The sequence below is a fragment of the Sminthopsis crassicaudata genome, chromosome 2, assembly GCF_048593235.1.
Source record: "Sminthopsis crassicaudata isolate SCR6 chromosome 2, ASM4859323v1, whole genome shotgun sequence".
In the NCBI taxonomy this organism is placed as follows: Eukaryota; Metazoa; Chordata; class Mammalia; order Dasyuromorphia; family Dasyuridae; genus Sminthopsis; species Sminthopsis crassicaudata.
This window is the reverse complement of record NC_133618.1, coordinates 369107136-369131099: the sequence shown is the minus strand read 5'-3', so window position 1 is coordinate 369131099 and position 23964 is coordinate 369107136. Positions and strand designations below refer to the sequence as shown.

General features: G+C 33.2%; 1 protein-coding gene across 6 annotated transcripts in view; it reads left to right on the top strand.

Moving 5' to 3' along the window:
• Positions 1 to 22513, top strand: part of LOC141556653 (TNF receptor-associated factor 3) — a 154105-nt gene extending 131592 nt beyond the window's left edge. For all 6 annotated transcript variants that reach the window (XM_074291111.1, XM_074291112.1, XM_074291114.1 and 3 more), the window contains 5 exons: positions 4019 to 4093; positions 6068 to 6160; positions 13467 to 13607; positions 19830 to 20004; positions 21425 to 22513. In XM_074291111.1, the coding sequence (XP_074147212.1) occupies positions 4019 to 4093; positions 6068 to 6160; positions 13467 to 13607; positions 19830 to 20004; positions 21425 to 21996 (1056 nt within the window). In that variant the 3' untranslated portion in view covers positions 21997 to 22513. The remainder of the gene's footprint in view (positions 1 to 4018; positions 4094 to 6067; positions 6161 to 13466; positions 13608 to 19829; positions 20005 to 21424) is intronic.
• The last annotated feature ends 1451 nt before the right edge of the window (positions 22514 to 23964 follow it).

Here is a 23964-nt window from a genome sequence, read left to right as displayed (position 1 = left end):
ATTTCATAGAGATTTTTATGAATGAAAGCTGTGAATTCTGATAGTAGCTAGAATGTCATTTCATTAAAAAAATAAAATAAATAGCTTCTAACCTAAATTTTTCTCTGAAATACTTAGAAACAGCAACTCAAGTGATTAAAGATCTTAAGGGCACAATATTTTAATAGACAGTCTTCTCTTCCTTGATGCTCTACTAAGCAGTTATGTGATTTGGACAAGTTGCAACATTTCTGGTTATTTTTCTTCCTCTTTAAAATGAGTGATTTGGACTATTTCTAATATTACTACTAGCTCTGACATTCTATATTTGAAGATCCCTTCTAGCTCTAGAATTGTAAAAACCTTTCCAGCTTTTATTGGAAAGTTTATTTCCTTGTGGTTAAAAATTCTAGAGTTTCTTCTCTATAATCCTATAAGTGGTGAGAATAGAGAAATAAGGAAAGAAGGTAAATACAAAGAATGCCAAAATTACCAAAAGAAGACCTAGTTGTGATTATGTTAGATGTGGCTCAGGGAAAAAGTGACACTAAAAATGAAATAATATCAATGGCATTATATATATGCACATGTGTATGTATGTATGTGTATATATTATACATAATCTTGTATAAATTATATCAAGAATATTTAGTCAATATTAAGAGGTAATTTTCAGTTACACTTTATAGAACAAGCTACACAGTTACACTAGCTAGAGCATCATCATAAATTCATAGAATGTTAGAACTTGAAGGCAGGATTAAGGATTTTCACTTTACAGATAAAGAAACTGAGTTTCAAGGAGGTTAGGCAGCAACTGTCAAAGATGAGGTTCAAACCCAGGTTCCTCCTCAAGTCAATTGTTCAATCCAGAGCCAGCCTTCAAAACCCAGGTTTCTTGACCCTAGAGCTGCTGCCCTTTCCTGTCCATCCCTGCTGCCTCCATGCCCCAGTAGTACTCTACTGACACCCCGCTACACCCTGTCATTGTGTTTCAGAGACAATAATTACAGGATTACAAATAATAAAACAATAGCTCAGATGTTTTGTCAATGGCGCATGACATGAACACATATGTTTCATTTTAATAAAATCAGAATGATATTGGATATAATTTCCAGGACCTATTCATTCTTATAGCTCATTAGCTGCTAGTCAGGGAAAAATCTGTCTTTCTGTTGCCAATTCACATTTCTTTAGTACTTTAAGCTTTACAAAGCATTTTCCTCACAACCATCTTGGGGGAGACAGTGATGGAAGTCATAGAAGTCTAACTATTCCCTTTTTACTGAAGGGTAGAGTGACTTGCCATGGGATTAATAGAAATGGTGTTACACCCAGTTCTGAATAGGAGTCATAGTTCTATGCGTAAGTTGAAGAGGTTCCATGAAAATTACAGTACTTCAAAATATTTCTCCGAGGGCCTGAAATTCCATCACTAGAGATTTATACCTTTGGATCTTAAAGGCTTTTTGGACTTAGCAAACATTTATTTCTGGTAGCTAGATAGTTGAGCAACAAAGAGTCCATGCAAGAATGAGACACAACACATATTGTGAAGCTGATGCATACAAAGCTTGTGGGTATTCAAAAGAATGATCAAAGAGGAGGTGAAAGGTCATCAGAGACTCATTTTCCTAATAACTAACCATACTTTGAATCCCTGGTAAAGTCTCTTTTTATTAGGTTAGCAGAGCAACTGGAATGTGGGGCTTTTTTTTAATTTATGTGTACATAACACATAGTTTCTAGTCTGAGAAAAATACATCTAAATTGTTAGTTTTTTCAGGACATGGATTAATTAGTCCCCACATTAAAGTGAATGTAAACATAAAACATCATACATCCTTTCCTCAAAGACATTTTTTTAACTTATTGTTATTGGATTTAGTAAGAAAATTACCCTCTATCTTGTCCTAAACCCATCTTAATTTTTTTTTCTTAAGACTTCAATCTTCTATTTAATTTAAATTACTGGTAATATGGTCTGGATAGCTCTTTTTTATTATTAAATGTCCATTAGTATTAATAAATGGTGGTTACATGGAGGCTATATTTTATTTCTCTAATTTCCTCCCAGCCATCATTGAAGAAACTCCTGCTGAGTCAGTGGAGCTCTGCAAGGTTCTGAGAAGAATAATCAAGTAGACTTAGGGGGAATAAATAGCACTTTCTCTTCAGAGGATAGTCTTACCTAGAAAATAGCATTCACTAGCTTAACATATTTACCCTTATATTAGGGGACTGAAACAGAAGGTGTCAAAGAAAGAAATAGATTATTTTAGGTATAACTTGGAACAAATTACACTTAAAAATGAAAATACATATAAATATATTTCAATAATATATAAAAGTATGTGATTATGCCAAAAATTATAATAAAAAGAATAGTATTTTAATATTATAAATGATAGGATGATTTTTCAGATATACTTTCTCATAAATTGCAGATTGTCTTACAACAGCATTAAATGTATGTCATGATATAGTTATGCATAATTATACATAGTACAGTATTTTGTGGCTACCATTATTCATCTGTTTTCTCATTCCAAAAATGTTGATAATGTAAAATAAGATTACTAGCCATTTTTCTTATACTGTAGTTCATGAATATTTAATGATATAAATGAGAAAACATTTCTATAAAGTTGGTTCTTAACATATGTGTTATTTTGTGCTGACACAATACCTTTTTTTAAAAAAAAGTTGTTTTAGCAATGGTCATTGTAAAAATGATCTCTGTCCATGACAATTGTTATCCATTCTAAAACTATTAAGAGACAGGGTGGGAAGTAAGAGGCAACAGATATCTTATAAATTCTCTCATAATCCTTGTCCATTCTAAAACTATTAAGGGACAAGGTGGGAGGTGGCACCATTTCTTCCTTTACCATAAATGCTAACATATGGAGAATGGCTCCTCTGTATATTAGGAAACCAGGATGTGGTCCCAGAAAATAAATCTGTACTTATTAATATATATGAAAAACTGAGACTAACTAAGAGTTCCTTAGCTATGCTGAGTAGGAAGGGAAAAAAAAAAAAGCAACAACAAAAAAAAACCTCCCTTGACTCTTTAATTGTACTTTTGTATACCATTGTCTCTGATTTGATATGTAATTATTTTTGGTGATTAAAATTTATTCCTTGAATTTTCTAATGTGAATTTTTATATTTAAGGAAGTTATCTTGGTCATCATATTAATATTTATGCATAACAAAATTAATATTATGTACCTTTAAAATAATATCATTGTAATCATTTGTGCAGAAGACAAAGTAATTTGATATAATATTTAAAGAATATTTCAACCAAAGTAGGGGATTTTTTTTTTTTGGCCAAAAGATGAGTTTTCCTCTTTAAATTTATATGAATTTTTGCTCTAATTTAGTTTTTGAAATATTGGCAATCCTAAGATCCATATTAAAACAAAAAAAGCTGTGGGTTTCTTTTTAAGATTAAATGTCAAACAATCATTATAAGGGTACATTCGAGAAGAAATCAATGTTCTCTCAAAAGAGGAAAAACTCATCTCTGAAGATCCTGTGATTAATGGTACATTGTGTAAGCTTGCCTTGAAAATATTTTTCACTTTGTGTTTTTATGTACTGTATATGAGATGTGTGATCCAATTGCATCCTAAAATACTGTATGAGATTTCTATGTTTCATGCAATTTTCATTTCTAGTCCATAAATGTTCATTTTGGGTTTTTGTTTTTGTTTTTTGTTTTTTTGTTTTTTTTTTAATTCTGGCATTGCAGGTAGCTTATCACATTTTGAGCAACTTGTTCTAGAGAAACTACAGTTTAAAAAATTTTATATTAAATGTATTTCTGTATATAAGTGTATGTGTGTATACATGTGGATATATTGTATATTGCTGCATATGAGTCTAGCAAGCAGATTATATACACACTTGTATATTTAGAAACACCATTCTTAATAATACAACCCAAATGATCTGTGCCCTTAATATGTTTAAGCATTATCATGCAAACGTTTGTACCAAAACTCACATTTTTTTCCCATTGCAGTTGAATGCACATTTGTCAGAATGTATTAATGCCCCAAGTACCTGTAGTTTTAAGCGTTATGGCTGCACTTTTCAGGTCAGTATATAATGATTATATTTCTCAATTGCTGAAAGTCTGCAATAAGAGAAACTTATATTGACATTTTAACGTGCAAGTTCTGAACTCCTCTAGTCTTTGTAAGGAAGCAGAAAACATATTAGTTGTATGAATGAGTTAAGTTGTATGCAGCAGGTCTTGGTGTCTGCTCTTTTTTCCTGTGATGTCTTGAGGCATCAGTTAGATCACTTTGGGGAGACAGAAGTTGTCTTTCCATTCATAACTTTTACAGTAAAAACATTTTTGTTGTCTCTTCAAAAATATTTTGGGATTTTCCAGAGAGTCTGTAGCAGGAGTTTTAACTTATTTGAAAACAAAATATTGAACCTATATAAACATTTCTAATTTCTGCAGCATCTATAGTATTTCTATAGAATAATACATGGAAAAATAGCTATACGAAGTCACATACATATATAGATATGTGTAGAAAAAAATGAATGTTCAGATACATGTATATTTACTCAGATTTCATGATAACTAATCTAGATGCAAGTTTAGTTTGGATTTCCATACTTCCCATTTCACTAATGCTTTAAAGTTTATAAAGTACATTCCTAAGTAGTAAGAGATATGATGATCCCATTTTCTAGCTAACATACCTAAGACTCAGAAGATGCGAAATGATCAGCCTGGAGTCATACAATACTGAATCCATTTGGGTCCAGGATTTGAATCTGTCTTCTTTCCCTAATACCACATTTCCTCTGAGATTAGATAATGTGTAGGACAGTTACCAATAAGGACACGCATACACATACAATGTATTAGTATGGTAAGAACATACTATGTTATTGCTGCATATGTAATGTGAGAAACCTGTTTTTTATTTTTGTTTTTGTTTTTTTAATTATGTCTGAGATGGCCAGCAAATTTTGATTGAGTTTTAATTTAACTATATATCTTGATATTCTAAAACTATGAGAAGGGAAAATATATCTCAAATAAAATACTTTCCACTTAATCGTAATGTTCCATAAATTAATGCTACCTTAGGATGATAGAAATCTTAATATTTTATTAGTCAGAAATTTAAGAATTATCTATAGTTTTCTCTTTATTTCTATAATAATGCTGACCCTTAACCACTGTTATGTCTTATGTACTATCATTCATTTTCTTTGTGTGCATATATATGTTTGTATATATCTAAATGTATATCGACATATATATATATATATGAATAGTTAATATACAGAGTATATGTTTTGGAGATCATAGACATTTTTCTAGTGGCTTCTTAAATTTTGAATCTTAAAACAATATAGACTTTTATACAAATTTACTTCTTAAGCAAGTGAATTATTATCACCTGTATTTGGAAAAGACTGTAAGTTGGTCTACATCTTATGTACTCTGTATATTATATACGTTTGTATGTAATCTTTATAATTACTAAAATCTTTAGGCTCTGTAAGAGCAGCAAATCTTGATTTTTTTGATGAATAAATTATTGTTTTCTCTTAATAGATTAGTTGTAGTATATAATTTAATTAGATCCTAATTGGACTTGAATTTCAACATGCTCTTATGGCAGTATGTAAATATAATTTTGCATAACCTTATATATCATCAGTAGAAAATAATTTTAAATGGTCATTGCTGTGAAATAGATTATAAATTAATTATTTCAAAAGAAGGTTCTCTTTTTTGAGGATGGGGAGAAAATTTGTCCAAATTTATATGTAGGGTTATAAAACATTTTTATTTTTTAACTCCTCTTCTTTGATTATGCTCCCTTGTATTTAAAACATGTCAGTTACTTCAGTTGGCTAAAATTTGACATTAAAATCTCTTCTCCTGATTTGAATGTTTTTTTTAATTAAACTTTATATGATCAGGTTTCCCTCTATTCAGATTTAGTATTGATTTTGTAGTTCTGTATTACATTCTTTTTATATGTTTTTAAAATAGTAAACTTGATTTTAATGTTTAAATTCTGTGTTCTCACAGGGAACAAATCAGCAAATTAAAACCCATGAGGCCAGTTCAGCAGTCCAACATGTTAATTTGTTGAAAGAATGGAGTAATTCTCTAGAGAAAAAGGTACAGCCATCCATTTTTTACTGGTATTGTTAAATTTAAACAATTAAGGAAAAATGAAAAGAGAACAAAACCTTTTTGTAGGAATGAAATAGTGTCATAAGATTATCAAAAGAATGGAATTCCAAGACTGATCTTAAGACTCACCCATGATAATCTGTGGTTGGTGTTACAGACTTTTTTTCTTTGACAAGCAAAATATGTATTACGTTTACTTCTTTAGTTATCATTACTGAATCTTTTAACATTTATGAGGTCAGAGGGGCTCACACATAATTGTTCTCTTTAGTCCCTTGACCAAAAGACAGCTAGGAAAAGTGGTTCAATATTTATAGATTTTCATTCTGGTCAAGATAATGATCCAAGACAGTACCAAAGGATCCATGATGCTATGAACCTGAGAGCAGAATAAAGCAAACTTTTTAGAAAACTTTTTAATTTTTGTTTTATTTTGTTTGTATTTTCTTTTGCAACATAGCTAAGGTAGAAATATGTTTTGCATGACCTCACATATATAATCAAAATCAAATTTTGATTATCTTTTCAAGGAGAGGGGAGAAAGGGAGAGACTTTGGGAACTCATAATTTTTAAAAATTATTTGTTTATAATTTGTTTACAATTGTTTACAATAAAAAATTTGTTTACACACAATTGGAAAATAATGAAATAAAAAATAATTTTAAAATAGAAAGAACATCCCTCAAAAACAGCTTATTTATGGCCTTTCTAGAACTTAGGAGTCTTAAGGAGAATATCAGGAGAATTATATGTCCTGAACAAGTTTATTTTCTACACAAGCACATTTTTTTCTCTTTTCCATGCCTCCCTGTTTTTGTTTTTTATTTTCGAAGAAATTTTTAGTTCTCTTCTACTCTGAACTCTCTGGCATTTTAATGCCTCTTATGGGGAAAATACATACTGTGGTGTTTTCTGTGAGGAATCCTAAATTTCTTTCATAAAAATCTGCTAACTTGTGAGGCTTTCTAGAAAAAAGAATCATTCAAGGTGACCCCATTTAGAGTTGTAAAGGTCTTTAGAGATCACTTGGTCTAATATCTCCCTTCATTGTATAAATGAAGCAAGTGAATCCCAGTCAGGTAATTACAGAATCCCCAAGTTGTGGGTTATTTGTCAAAATAGAATCTCTAGCTTCACTTTAAGTTTTTATTTTTTGTTGGCCTTGAGGTTTGAAGGTTCCTGGAAGCAGTTTTGAAGAAAAATCCTTCTGGGAAAGATATTGAAGGAAGATTAAGATTTTATACAAAAACATTTTCATTCCACATAAAACAAGATACCTTCTTATTGCAAATAATATCTTTTAAATTGCTAAATAATCTTCTTGAAGAGCAAAATAAAAACATATTAGTCTTCTCCAAAGTGTTATTTTATATGCATTCTTAATTATAACCAAAAAAATAAGAATATGTGTCTAAAATAATAGCAAAATAAAACAAAGGTACCATGTCACTGTCGCTTGTTTTTTTGAGTTGGATTGCTCTCAGAATTTTCTAGGAATAAAAACTCAGATAAGCAGTGCTTTCCCTCACAGTAACTCTATGAGATGAATAGCATAGATTCATTTCTATTTTACAAAGAAAGAAACTGAACCTCAGAAAGACTAATTTACCCAGAGAAGTCATAGCAAGTAAATGTCAAAGCCAATATTCCAGCCCCAAATCTCTGACTTTCCTCCCTACTGCATCACAACTTGCTTGGTTACAAGCTGGTCTTTTCTCTGAACATTCTACAAACATGTATTTTTATTTTCACTTTCTTTTTTTATCGTTTGCGTTTATGGTCATTTATGTTTGTAACTAGTCTAGTAATTTTCTATCTAACACTGAATCAAGATCATATAGTTTTCATTTTGTCAACCTTTTATCTCCTGAGAAGATAATTTACTGTAATCTTTGTACTTCAGCATAAGTGATCTAATCTGATAAAGCTGTGATTCTAGTTTCATTCATTTAGTTAATCTAGTTCAGCCATACATAATATTTTGACAAATTGTCTAACTGTTCTCCCTACAATACTTGATCCATTTTCAAAGCATTATAATTGTGAAAGTACTGCTTCCAAGGCTTCTTCCAAAGGCTACTTGAATCAACTTGCTGGAGCATTTTTATCTTTGGATGATTATCATTATTGTTCATTTCCTCACTTCCTGCTTTATAGTCTTTTTCCAGTTTAGAATGCATGGTTTGAATCACTGGAAATCCCAGGACATACCAGACTACCAGAATAGCTAAGCCACATATCATATGGCTTATTCTCTTAGAGAAAGGTAGCAAAAATAATTTTTTTGGTGAATTGACTTTTAATTTAATTAAAATATTATGAGGTATGACAAGGCAGAAATCTGAAGATTACAGATGAGAACTAAAATGTAATAGATGATTGATAGGTAATTGTTCCAAGAATGTAGTATAGTTCTGGTTTTTTATATCTTTAGAGAAATCTGAATGCATAATAATGTCAAGCTTGTTCATTCCAGACATATTTCAAAAACTTCTAATTTGAAGTAGCAAGATTGTTATTATAGTGCAGCTATATAGTTATCATTTTCAAAAATAAATGGAAAACAACACATGTAAAAATGAAGATCTTATTGTTCTAGAGTGTTGATCAGTTTCTCTTTGTAAAATCCTCAGATCAGAATTTCATGGATGACTTCATCCTTGATTTGGGAAGTCAATCAAAAAACATTTATTAAGCACCTACAATATGCCAGGTACTTAAGGATACATATATAAAACATACAAATAAATAAATAAATGTCTGCGCTCAAAGAACTTAACATTCTTTGGAAGACCATATAGACATCCAAAAGTATATGCAGAATACATACAAGATAAATACAAGGTCATGGAAGGGAGGTCATTGACCATTAGAGAGATTAGGAAAAGCGTCATGTAGAAGGCAGTGTTTGAGCTGCATTTTCTAGGACAGAGCTTCTTAAACTTTTTCTATTCATGACACCTTTTCACCCAAGAAATTTTTATATAACCCCATGTCGAATCTGAGCTGAGGTGTTTCTGAGAGTGTTTGTGTTGTGTGTTTAAAACTAAGGCTAAAGTAAAGTCACAGGATGCAGCACAAGCAAGCACTGCCAGCAACACCTTGGGTTAATTACCCCTTCAATTAATTTTTTTGCCTAATAAATATTGATTGATTGATTGATTCTCAATGTCAGCAGTATTGCCTCTATCTTCTCTTAGTGAACTACCACATTGATTTCAAATTAATTTTTGGTCATTGTAATCAGAAACCTTTTACTGTTGCCATTTTTTTCAAGACCTCCACATTGTTACATGACCCCATATGGAGGTTCGACCCATAGTTTAAGAAGCTTTATTCTAGAAGCTGAGAGATTCTTTGAATGAGAAGTGAGGTGGGAAGTCCATTATGGATACGGGGAACAATCAGAGATGAGAGATAGATTACCTACTATATGGAAAGAATAGAGAAAGGACAGTTTGGCTGAATTGTAGAGTTCAGGAAGTAATTTGACTTTATATCTTTTAAAAACAATGAACCTTATATTTTAGAATAAGAGTAAAGAAAAGATTAGCTATTTGTCTTCCACAATAACTTTCATGAAACTCAACTTCTGTACAAATAACTGTATTAGAGTATATGTTACTCCTGCTGTTTTATATACTTTCCTGGAAAGAGGCTTAGTTTTTGGAGGCACTTAATATTTGGAATTTATACTTGTAACAGCCTAGATGAATAAAGCCCTTCTTCAGAAACTGGTTTCAACCTATCTTTCCTATCTTAATTTATATTACTCCCCTTCCTAATCCTTATATTATAGGGTCATAGAATTTAGAATTGGAATGAACTTTAAAGATGCAGTTTATTTGATGTACAATTTTTTTCTCTTTTACAAAACATAAGATCTTGAGTAGGAATTGTAGAAATTGTGAGCCATGATCTCTGGGTACAGATATTTTCAGTTTTCCACTTTAGAATTGACTGTACTTCTTATACTACATTAACCATGTGCACATTTAGCATGCATAAAATAAGAGAAAGCCCCAAACTGAATATTTCTACCACTTTGAACTGGATTTTTGTTCTCTTCAAATCTCTTGAGTACAATAGCAAAAATTCAATTTGTAAGATGTTATTAGAGGCATAGGGGAATAACAAGCCTGCCAATTCTTTTTGATGGACATAAGAAAAAACAGTATTATAAGTGTTGGCAGCTCAAAAATAGATGAATTTAAAATTTTTTTAAAGATTAAAAACATGGAACTTTGTCATGCTGTTTGGTACATTCTTTTAATGAGAAAATTGAGGTCATTCATCATGAGTTGCTTTTTTTTCTTTTCTCTTCATCTCAGAACCTCTTCTCATCATTCCCTTTTCCTTTCTCCTTTTCTACACCTTCTCCTTTCTGAAGCCAGCCCTTCTACATGTGCTCTTGAGTCTGTGTTCTCCTGTCTTTTTCAACAAACACCTTTCCCTATCTACTGGTTCCTTCCCTACTGGCTTTGAACTTGTCCAAATCTTAAAAACTTTCACTAGACTCTTACCATCCCCTCAAAAGATATTATTCTACATCTTTCTTCCCTTTCTTAGAAAATTTTAAAAAGCTTTATATTCACTGCTTCTACTTCCTCTTCTACCATTTATCCCTCAACTCTTTACAATCTGACTTCTTACCTCATCACTCAATTGAAATGTTCTCCCCAAGTTACCAATGAAATCTAAATTACCATAGCTGATGATCTTAATCTTCTTTCTTCTTGAGCTCTCCACATTTGACACAGTTGACCACTATCTCCTTCTAAATACTCTTTCTTCCCATGCTTTTAATTCTGGCCATTCCTTCTCAGTTTCCATAATCCATATCATTTGCTCTAACTATAAGTTTCTTCCAGGGCTATTCTTTTACTATACATTTTTTTTCTTTGTGTGTGTGTGTGTGTGTGTGTGTGTGTGTGTGTGTGTGTGAGAGAGAGAGAGAGAGAGAGAGAGAGAGAGAGAGAGAGAGAGAGAGAGACCTCATGAACATGGGTTTAGCTTCATTATTTTCATTTTGCATATCACTCATAGATCTAAATATATTCAGCTTTTATTCTCTTCCCTGACCCTCAGTCCCAAATTACCAAAGGCTTTTGGACATTTCAAACTGCTTGTCTTACAGACATCTGCCTCAGCATGACCAAAATATTTCATTATCTTTCTCCTCAAACACCTCTTTAAAAATTTTCCATATTTCTATCAACGTTACCACTAATCAGGTTTGTAATGTTGGTACAGTCGCTAACCACTCTTCTTATCCAAATTTCCAATCAGTTGTCAAAACTTGTTTCTACTGCAAGATCCCATTTGACTCTCCCTTTACTCACAAAGTCACCATCTTAGTTTAGACCCTCATCATCTCTTGTATAGACTGTTAATTTCTCCCTGCTTCAAGCCTCTTCTCAATCCAATTAATCTTCCTCATAGCTGCTAAAGTGTGTTTTTCCTTAAATGCAGATTTAACTGTGTCTTAAGCTTCAGAGGTTCTAGATTGCCTCCAGGATCAAATAGAAATCTCCATTTAGCTTTTAAAGCCCTTTATAACTTATCTTTCCAGCCTCATTTTATATTGCTTTCCCTCCAGAATTCTGATCTAGATAAACTGGTTCTCTTGGTATTCCTCACATTTTGTTCCACTCTATCCCCTATTCTTGAAATGCACTGGTCTCCTTACCTCTGCCTCCAAGAATCTCTCTAGTCTTTTAAGATACAGTGCAGATACCCCTTTCTGCAGATCTCTTCAACAGTTAGTGCCCTCCTTCCTTAAGTATTTTAAATTTAACTATATTTTATTTATTTGTAGTCACTCTCACTGTATTCTTTTTCTTGTCTCCCCTGAAGGAAAGTAATAAGCTTCCTCAATAGTTAGTCATTAAACATTTATTAAACACTTAATACATGTCAGTCATTGTGCTAAGCACTGGAGATATACAAATACAGACAGTCTCTGACCTCAAGAAGCTTATATTAGATTAATGGTGGCTGAAATAGTCAAGGGCACAGAAAATATCTGATGGAGAGTTTCAGAGAAGTCCAAAAGCAGTGTAGCTGATGGGAAAGGAAGTTCTTCCTGAGAGATGAGGTTTTATGCCTCATCTTGTATCCATAGCACCTAGCACATCATATAACTAATGCTTAATAAATGCTGATTGGTTGGTTGGTTTTCATATGCAGATTAGAACCCTCAGGAGAAATGAATTCAGGATTCCCCCTTTAGGAAAGATCATTTAAATTGAGAATGCCAAAGAGCACTGTCTCCATGAATGCAACAAAGATAACATCTTTTAGGAATAAAAATTAATTCACTAGAGAGAGTGGACCTAGAAGTTTGAGAAATTAGAATAATTTTAATAATTAGATATTGACTCTAGGCCCTAAAGGAAATTAGTTTTTGGTGACCAAGAGAGGGCATGTATTTAATATTCTTATTAGTGTAATGAGAAATCACATACCATAAAATAAATTCTTTTTGATATAATGAGAAATCATATTTTGCCCATGAGAAATTATATATCTGTGATTCTAGATGAAAGTGTTAGTTTTTTAAATAAACAGAAATGCCAAATTTCACTATTTGCTTTGGATTAGTAGATAGTTTTTGTGCATGAAAATGACTCCTATACTATTTTATGTAGAAAGAATAATATTGAGGAATGGCACCATCTGAGCTCATGTCATTTTGTATCTGAGACCCTTGTGTCATAGTGGACTGAAGACTGAGTATAGAGTAAAAAGGATCTTTACCTGCTGTGTGATCCTGGATGAATTGCTTAAACTTCTCTGTATTTGAGGCAATTCATTAGAATGTATCTACCAATTCATAGACACTCTGTGATTGATTGTCTGAGAAGATGACACTGATGAAAAACATAGATCCTTCCAGTATTCATGTATAGCTATAGCACCCTTCACTTTAGTATTCAGAATGTCGACTCTCTTTCAGTGTTACAGACTGATTCTCTCTTTTTTCTAGTCTTGGAGAAGGGCTGACTTTATAATAAAAATTCATTTTTGCATCATGATTGAAAGAAGATGCATGGAATAGTGGGCCAAGAAGACCTGGGGCTGACCAAGTTCCATGCCACTGGCTATGTAACTCTGGGATTATTACATAACCTTGCATTGCCCTAGAAAATGCTCTACAGCTCAGAAATTAAAGATCATATAAAGAATAAATAATAAAATAATAAGTCCAAATTCTCATCCCCTTTTGACTATATGATATTATTTGATAGTATATAGTCATGTGTTAATTAATTGTAGATTTTTTTCCAGGTTTCCTTGCTTCAGAATGAAAGTGTAGAAAAAAACAAGAGTATACAAAGTTTACACAATCAGATTTGTAGCTTTGAAATTGAAATTGAAAGACAAAAAGAAATGCTCCGGAATAATGAATCCAAAATACTTCATTTACAGGTAAGCATTATTAAAACTCTACTAGGTTATGTTAAGGTAAAAGTTACATGCTTTCTTTTCTGTTTAAGACTTTTCCAATGTGATAATAAAATTAAAACTAATTTTTATTTCATGTAATCTTATGTAGATTAACCTATCACATTTAATGATATTTATTGTTGTTATTTCCTGCATGGCAATTAAAAATAAATGTTAAACAATTAAAATACATGGTTATAATTAGTGTTATTTTTATACAACTAAAATAAATTCTTCTAGTTTTTTCTCTTTTCATTTTGTTAGTTCTCCAAGTACCTATAAAGAATATCAGTTTAGTTTTCCATGATTCTATGTACATTAATAATTATTACACACATATTCACTGACGCACATCTAGAGACAAAGGGCATGCCTGGAATTTCCCAATATCTGAAGTATCCTGGGCCCCAAAACTATTGCATGAAACTGAAATTTCCTCTGTTCTTCTCCTTGAGTCCTTTAAGGATTTACTCTGCACTGTATCTAGCTGCTCCCAGTTTTCATGTATCTTTTGAGCCAGTGGAAACTGGACTGCAAGGGAAGCTGTAAATGTCCATTATTAATTTCATGAACTAGAGTGGTGATGTGCTTTCCATTTCATCAGTTTTACAGCATGCTTTGAAATAAAGAATCAAAAGGAAATATGGTTTAGTGATTAGCATAGCCATGGGAGCTGGGAGTTTGTTTCAGTGCCTAATTTTACCCATTGCCTTGTTTCTTGGTCAAACCACTGAACTCAGGAACTTTTGTTCTTTTGTGTAATGAAAGTTCCAAGGAATCCTATATAAATTAAAGTCAATTCAATTTAACAAGTAGTTATTAAATATCTATTTTGTGCAAAACATTATATTAGCTGCTAGAGATAAAGAAATGACACCATAAAAACTTATAAGTTATGGGATATGGAAGAGAGGGGTAGAAATAAGATAATTATACCAATTAAATTCAACATGCATTGGTTTAGCATCTGTATATAAGGCCCGATGATAGATGCTGTGTGCATAGCACATACACAAAAGCAACAGTCTACCCTTGAAGGGTTTATATTCTTCTGGGAATGGGAAGGATACAACATGTAGATAGACGTAAGATTTGCCGCACTTTGGGGAACTTGGGACATCCCATTACTCATTCCTTGATCCCTCTTTTTACTTCCAGCTCTCTGAACTCCTCCTTTCCTCCAAAGTTTAGCTCAAGTGCTGCCTCTTTCAAGAGATCTTTTCTATACTTATAAGTACACAACCTCATGAAAGTATTGATCATTTATTTTGTACAGATTTTTTTATTGGCTTCTCTACATTCATATTGTTTCCTCCAGGACATAAGATATTTAAGGGCAGAAATTCATTCTTGTCTTTGTTTGCTCAGCACAAAACATGTTACCAGAGCATAGAGGCACTTGTTAAATTTTTGTTGAATTTCTGTTCTTCTACTTATCTATCCGACAAATGACTGGTTCTCCAACTCATGCGTTTTGTTTGCATAAACATAGAATGACAAGATCATGAAAGTCAATTCAGAAGCAATCTTCGAAATCTAATTAAAACTCCTTATTTTACTGACACAGAAACTGAGGTTAGATCCCTTGCTTTAGGCCCACAAGCATATCACTACAAATTCAAACATAATATTACTAGTATGTTTGAAAGACCATAGATATCTAACCTACAGATTGAAGTTATTGGTGGACTTACTCCCTTCCTAATGAATATTGTATGATTACAAGTAATCATACATATGTTTCCTTAAATATGAAATATTTAATTCAGATTCATAATCATTTTTGTAAATGCTTATTCTCTCATTTTAAATATTGTACTAGGAAAGACATTAGTCCTGAAATTAGCCTTTCTGAAATATGTGACTTGTAACTACTTCAGAAAAGTGAAAATCTCATACATTATTAGAAAGCTTGTTACTCATATTCATTTATAGGCATGAAGTGATGTTTTTTACAGCTAAAATCTCCATGACTTTTTTAAGGTTTACAAGGTTTCCTACTCTCATAAGAAATAGATAGTTTAAGGCATTTTGGCCATTTTAGAGATAAGGAAAATGAAACTGAGAAAAATCAAGATCATGTGATCAGAATTTAATCACTTCACCACATCTAAAAATCACCGGGGAAAAGATTCTGAGTTTAGGGGATTCACAAGCACGCAAATTTATGTACCACTGAATTAAATTAAAGTTAATTTTAGATCTAGTCAATGGAAGTATATTTATCTCAATTCAGAATTCGTGTTGAATTCATTTTAAGCTGTGCCCTCTTCTACCTTACTCTATTCAAAATGTGTCTTATTTATATATAGCATTCATGTGAAGATACCATTTATTAGAACATTTGGATATGTTAGTCAATTAGTTAAGAGATAATTCATGATATTAGTTACTTGACACTATTAGGAAAATAAATGTTTAAATTAACATGAATTTCTATATAGGTGTTAGAGTGTTTATAAATTCACTTATTCACACCCATGTAACAAAAATTTATCTTGAGTTTAGTTTAGTGGATGTCTTGCCTTCAAGGATGAGATCATGTTTGTAACTTACATGTAGAAAGTACTAATTATCACCTTCCATTTAAATTATTTCATGTTTACAGGTCAAAAGGCCCATTTAAAAATAAACATTTTCCTCCTTTGCCATGGCTGGAAACTACTCTTAAGTCTACTGCTCTTAAGTGGTTTCCAGAGGCAGCTTGGGTCTTTTCATCATCATCATCATCTATGAGTTGCATAAAGTTCAGACTTCTGTGCCATGTGAAACCTTAAAGCTCACATGTTCCATTCATGAACCAAGTGTGAAATATAGGTGGTAGTTTAAATTACTAGTAGCTACACAGAACAAAATTGACCTATATGATTATATTCTGTTCCATACATAATTTACACAGATTTTCTCCATGTAATCTGGCTTGGAATTGCCCTCAAATTTCATTCATCCAAATTTATTTAATTGAACATTTGTGATACCTCATATAGAAGATAGTGATAAACCACAATTAAACCTTTCATTCATAAAATATTTGGCAGTTTTCAATCCCCTTTCCATGGATTGTCTTATTTGATTCAGGCCTCTCAATAGTCTGATAAGGGAGGCAGGCTATGGTTATATTCCTCATATCATAGATGAGAAAACTGAAACCCAAGGTGGACTGATTTCCCAAATTCATGTGCCCAGTGTACAGAACACGGGCAAAACAAGGACCAAATTTTCTGTCTTTAGTTCAATGTTCTTTCTTATAAATTAGTATAAATGGACTTAATTCAGAACTCAAATGCTTAAATAAATTTTATTGACGACTTATTAAGCACTCTAGTTTCTACTAGCTTACCTGATTTTACTTCAATTAACTAATTAATCAACAAGCATTTATTAAGTATCTACTATTGCCAGACAATATGCTAGGTGTGGAGGATACAGAAACAAAAGATAACCTACTGCAGGAATACAATATGCTTATTAGGATTCATTTGTACTCTTGTTTATAGTATTGTAGTACTTCAGAGGAATCAGATTATTTTTAAAAATGAATTTTCTCTACCTCCAATAGAACTCCTTCCCTCCCTACTGAAAAAAAAAATCAAATTCACATACACATACATACGCACACATACAGACATACACAAACTTGAGCACATGCACACAGAGGCATACAATTCTATATTGGAATCTTTACTGTACATTGTACTTGTTTGATAACAAAATAATCTTATTCTCATAAGAAATTATATTCTTTTGAGAAATTATTGTTGTATTTTTAAAATATGCAAGTAATTACTTTTTCTTGGAAAGAAGAAAAAGAGGAAGACATTTGTAGACCAGGTAACTAAGTAAAAAATGTGTTTTTTCATAGTTTCTTTTTAATTATTAACAACATGCTGTAGGTACTGAAACTTAGATGTTTAAAAATAAATTTCTAAAAGGAGAAGTAGAGATAGTGGGGACCGACAGGGTTATCCCCTTCGATGCAGTGAATGCTGGACTGCCCCTTGAAGGTAATTTATGACTCTCACAATGTGACTTAAATCTAAATTACCTTGGGTCATCTGGATTCTTTCAAACATGCAAATTTTTTTTAGAAGCAAAAAACCCCTTTAGGTTCTGAAAATGGTCACAAACTATGCATGACATATTAGGGCAGACAAGAATCTGAAACAAATAGGACAGGCTCTTGTCACCCAAATGACAATCCTATCCAATCTCTTCCACCCCACCAAATGACAAAAATTATTGTATTATTGTTCACATGAAATTTACCACTGATTCTGTAGGTGAAATCTCTATCAAATCAATTAAATTGAGATGCGAGGAATCAATTATTTCACCTCTTTGCTCCTCAGTTTTCCACTCTGAATATGAGGAATTAGATTAGACCAGCTCAGGTAAAGATCAAGAGTGAGTGTGTGAAAGAAATGAATTCTCTTTTGCAAAAAAAAAAAAAAGTATAAAACAGCTAAATAAAAATATAAAATATCCCAAATAGGAAAATTTACAGAAACCAATATCAGAAAAAAAGCTATCAATGAATTAGAAGCTGAGTGAATCAGTAAGGAACCTGGAGTTTAAAAGATCTGAGTTTAAGTCATGTCTCTAACATTCTCTAAAAGTGCAAGTCACTTAATCTTTCTTAGTCTCAGTTTCCTTGTGTATTAAATGGTGACAATAGCATTTAGCTCACAGGGTCAGTGTCACATGAGTATGTATGTACATATATCCATGTTTCATGTATGTGTGTGTGTATATATATAATGTGTGTATATATATATATATATATATATACACACAGAGAGAGATATATATTATATATATGCTTATGAATACACATTATGGCACTTTGCAAACCTTAAAAGGCTATTTAGATAATGCTAGAGATTGTAACTACTTAAGTGCATCCATGATCTCATCTATGTAAACAGTGATACAAATTACAACCCATCCTTCTCCTATGTGACTTTTGTCCATATCTTTCTATAAATCCTTCCTGTGAGGTCCCACTCAATGTACTTCGTCTAGATCTTTTGATACTGGATAGATATCTGGTAGATACTGGGTAGAGAGTGGAGTATGGTAGCAGTTTGTATGTTATCCTCTGATAGTGGGCTGCTTTCTTTTCCTGTCACATGTTTCTCTGACAATATCCTTTGTGCCTCTTCTTGGGCACAGTTCTTCCCCTGGCATAATGTTGTAGCTTTCAGGTGCCTTTCCATTGTCCTTTGGATGATTCTCAATTTAAATTCTTCCAAAATGGGCATTCCCTAACTTCTAATCAAACAAAATTACCAGAAGAATATTGAGGTTAAAGCAGAAGAAGAGATTTGAAGTCATTAAAAGCCCTCAGTTTCCCCAACACAATCCAGGTTGCTTTCATCCTCTATTTTATTTCTAAGCACAGTTTATTGCCTATGGAGATATATGTGTGGATGGACTAGCTTTGAGGATTGTTAACCCAACCACTTATTGTAGGGAGCCCCACTTCCACTTGGACTCAAGAAGTATCCTCTTTGATGATGGCAAACAGCTTTAACAAGCATATGAATCTTGTTTTATGTTTTACTTAATATTAGTAATCAGAGTCATCAAGAAAATTTTCTCTGTTGTTGTATAGTTCTAGGAATGCTGTATGATTTTGAAGCCAGAGAGAATTTGTGTGTGTGTGTGTGTGTGTGTGTGTGTGTGTATATGCATACAGTAAAATCCTATATTTTTCACATCATTTAGAAAATGATGTGACTATAAAGATGTAGTCTGTTAGAAAATGTTCACAAAAGCCTGCTTGTTCCCTTCTCACTCTCATCAAGAATGACCTTGATGTGTGTATATAGAATTATCTTGGTTATCTACTCCAGTTTGATTGTGAAGAGGTTCATTTCTCTGACCTCATCTTTCAGACTCTGAATCTTAAATACAATTGTGATTTTTCAGTAGAAAAGAAATCTTAGGAAAACAATATATTCAATAACCATCACCACCAAAAATAAAACAAAACCTCTTTTGTAAGGCATTGAAACTAGGGATTGAAGTTCTCTCTTGTGGAGGATTTCAGAAAACTTAGGTTATTTTTACTTGAGTTTCTGATCATCTTGTTCTTATTAATGTAGTTATGTGCTATTTTTAAAAATTCTTCTGTTTCATGCTTAATGCATTTTCAAACATTTCTAATTGATTTTGCTTTTTCATTCCCTTTGTACTGAAAAGCGAGTGATTGATAGTCAGGCTGAGAAGCTAAAAGAACTGGACAAAGAGATACGTCCCTTCCGACAAAACTGGGAAGAGGCTGACAGCATGAAAAGCAGTGTGGAATCCCTCCAGAATCGAGTAACAGAACTGGAAAGTGTGGATAAATCTGCAGGACAAGCGGCACGAAATACAGGTGAGAAAAGAGAGGCAGAAAAAGTGGTGAATGTTTTATCGTCTCCTTGAGGTAGAAGACAGCTGGAATCCCTGCATCCCACTGAACTCTCCTCTTGAAGGGAAAATTGGCACATTGATTCTTCAGTTATCACAAGGAAAGGCCATTTGTGTAAAAGTCATTTACATGTGGCAAATTTCTCAGATAATACCAGTGACTTGTGTACTACATTTAGTTCTCATGTTATAGAAAAAGCCCTGGTGTTAAGAGTGACAGAGAACAAGAACACATGCATGTTACAAGTACAGTGCACATATCTAGGAGCATAATTAGTTCATGGCTTCCAGGTAGTTCATCATTTTTACATGAATTCAACAGTGCCTCCATCTATAGCTAAAATGATGGATTTAGAGCTTAAAATAATCCAGTACAATCTCCTCATTTTACAGACTGGCACCTAAAAAGGTTAAATGATTTACCTCTGGTCACCCAGGTCTGAGTTCAAATTCAAAGTTCTTTCCCCTGAATTGTGCTGCTTTTCAGTATTCTACAGGCAATTGAAAATATGAGCTGGGACCTTGGAGGAAAGATCTAGAATGGACATATTTATTTACATAGAATTAATATTTTTGACCTTGGAAGAGAGTTTATTTAGTATTGACCAAATAGGATAGTCCATCCCCGTGTTGATAGGATTTTTTTCTGTATCTGCTGAATGGTTTCATAAGTTACTATGGCCAAAAAAATATATTCCCTGGTAGCTAACTTGGTGAGCTAACCTCCACATTTAATTATGCTAGTGTTTTGCCTGTCCTCAAAGCCTTCCCAGTTTAGAGGTGAGAATAATGCTATTATTATTGTCATTATCTTGATGTTCTTGTGGTTTTATTATTGATATTAATATTATAGAGCTCAACTAGAGAACTGGAGAGTGAGAATAGGCAATACTTAAAATTATGTCTGAAATGGAGGTCTGTGCATGGTCATAAGATCACAAAGCCATTTTAGCTACAGTAAGGAAGATTTTGTAAAGAAATGCAAGAGTAATAAAAAAAAGAAAATTAAGAGTATTGTAAATATAATAGGAATTGAACAGGGAATTTATTAATTGGTATGGGGAAGAATGAACCATGTTGGAATAAAGTGACTGTTCTTGGCAGCTGACTACATGCTGCAGAATGAATAGAGTTGTCAGAGTACTACCATTGGGTTTAGAAAGCAGGTATGATAGGAAAATTCTTATGGAAGCCATATGTATTTCCTCCTATCCAATCTCTTCCACCCCACCAAATTTTACAATATTGGTCTATCTTAGATAAAGACTATTTTGGGTCAAGTGGCAGATTTTAGCTAAAGTATATCAGTGTGAGCTGTATGAATCTTGCCATTGCTGATATTTCAAAGTAGTTGAGTTCTATTTCTTTCCCTTCCTCTCTTTTAGGCTTGCTTGAGACACAATTAAGCAGACATGACCAAATGCTAAGCGTTCATGATATTCGATTGGCTGACATGGACCTCCGATTCCAAGTCCTAGAAACCGCCAGCTACAATGGGGTGTTAATCTGGAAAATTCGAGATTACAAACGAAGGAAGCAAGAAGCTGTCATGGGGAAGACCTTGTCGCTGTATAGCCAGCCCTTCTATACTGGCTACTTTGGCTATAAGATGTGTGCTAGGGTTTACCTTAATGGGGATGGGATGGGGAAAGGAACTCACTTGTCTTTGTTTTTTGTCATAATGCGTGGAGAATATGATGCTTTGCTTCCTTGGCCATTTAAGCAAAAAGTGACTCTCATGCTAATGGATCAGGGATCTTCTCGTCGTCATTTAGGAGATGCTTTCAAACCTGATCCAAACAGCAGTAGTTTCAAGAAGCCCACGGGAGAGATGAACATTGCATCTGGGTGCCCTGTCTTTGTGGCCCAAACTGTTCTAGAAAATGGGACGTATATTAAAGATGATACTATTTTTATTAAAGTCATAGTGGATACATCGGATCTGCCAGACCCCTGACAAATACATGGGGAAATGGATTTAAGCAACAGATAACCCCACTTAGGGGTTTTGAACCAGTCTGTCTTCAATGAGGTCCTAAGCTCAGAAGAGGACCTTGTGGACCAGAAGGAAGAGTCTGAAGGCATAATTGCATAGGGTCCAATGGTGAAGTAGCAACACATTAAGAAATCATACCTTGGTATATTTTCTATAGAACTAGCAACATTTCAACTCTGAAGAATTATTTATCCATCATTGGGATAAATATTACTGTCAGAGGGTTTTAATTTTTATTTTTAAAGATCTAGTTAATTGAGGTAGAAAGACATATATGCTAAGCAAAACAAACAAACAAAACAGATATGATTTTTCTTCCTTAAACTAGAACACCAAAAAATTCACATGGGGATAGCTGGATATGTCAGCATGTTAAGTAAAAGAAGAAATGACGAAATCATAATGCAGTTCTGATATATTCATTCAAAAAAAAAAAAAAGGAAAGTGCAATCTTGTTTCAAATATAATATATTGTCTATTTTTAAGGCCTCACCTGGTCTCTGTTTTAGTAATTTGTTTGTCAGAAGACCCTGAAGTATTCAGTCTCTAAATTTGGAATCATTTTTTGATTTAAAGTTTTACTGATAATGATTAACACAAACATCTTATTTTAAAATGTTGATAGACTGATATTTCTTGGAAGAAAATGTAAAATATCAAACACTGGTTATCACTTGTGATAGGAAAGAAAATATTCAATCTGTTGTTATTTCTCGTTAGAAATGTAAACCTACAATATATGTCGTAGTTAATGACACTACTTCAAAATTATTAAGAAAGAAAAATTGCTCATGGATGCCGTGCATCATTCTCAGATTTATAATTGTTTTCACCCTAAAATAGGGCATTTGTTGAACTCTGAAGTTCTAAACAAAAATCCTGTAGGTTTTTAAAGCTCTGCCCCATGTGTTCAAATGATCTCTCTATTGCTGATGACACAAATATTAAATCTCCAAGATGCTTAGTGTTCTGGGGGGGTGGGAAAGGCGGTTCATGCAGAAGGTGGTCACTTTAGATACGTTTATTCATTCTGTCACAATTGCTGCATTTTGTTAAAGATCTCAGAAAGTGAAGTCTTTCCATTGAGATGGTGGCATAATGTACATGTGCCTTAGATGTGACATGCTGCTTCTATACCATAGATTTGTACTCAGTTAAATTAGAGAAAAATGATAGCTTAACTAGACTTTTCTGTTGTTATCCATGGACTTTATCCATATGAGGGCCCCTTAAATGATTTCCTGAACGTGCTAACAAGAAGCCAAACTAGCCTTTTGGCCTCTGGAGCTTCCCTTGCTTGATTGTTGTGGATTCCAAATCTTCAGGCCCCAGCAGTTTTCTCACACTGCTCCCATGGAGCTTGGTCTTAGGGCTTTGATCCCATCCCCAAGGCTAATGTGGAGTAGAAAATTATATCCTCTTCCATAGCCCTTTGTGGAAGAGGAAAGCTCAGATGACTAAAGGGACTCATCTGGACTTTCTCAAAATGTAAATTGCATCTCCCCTCAGGGATGGCTTGTTGAGGCAGACTCTCAGACATCCCTCTCATCCATCTCTTTTCTAGGGAAATGCTGTCTAGGCTTCTATGGGCACAGGCTGAGCTTTCCTAGAAGGCTTTTTCTCAATCCCCCGTTTACCTTTTTCTCTTAATGGTCTGACTGTGATTAGGAATTTGGTGACCTATCTCCTGTCTTTTACCTTTTACTATGCACCATGTTCTATGGGTGCTTCTTAACATCGATGGGTGCTAAATCTTGATGGGTGCTTCTTAGGCAAAACCAATGTGTATGAACTACCACATCTGTGCCACGTTCAAGAGAAATTTGCACCCCCACCATTGGCCAGTTGGGCGGTGCTCCTCAGACTGCCTGCCTCTTGGGCTCTTTCTACAACCTGTAGCATGGGGACAGTTGGATTCATGCCTCTGTA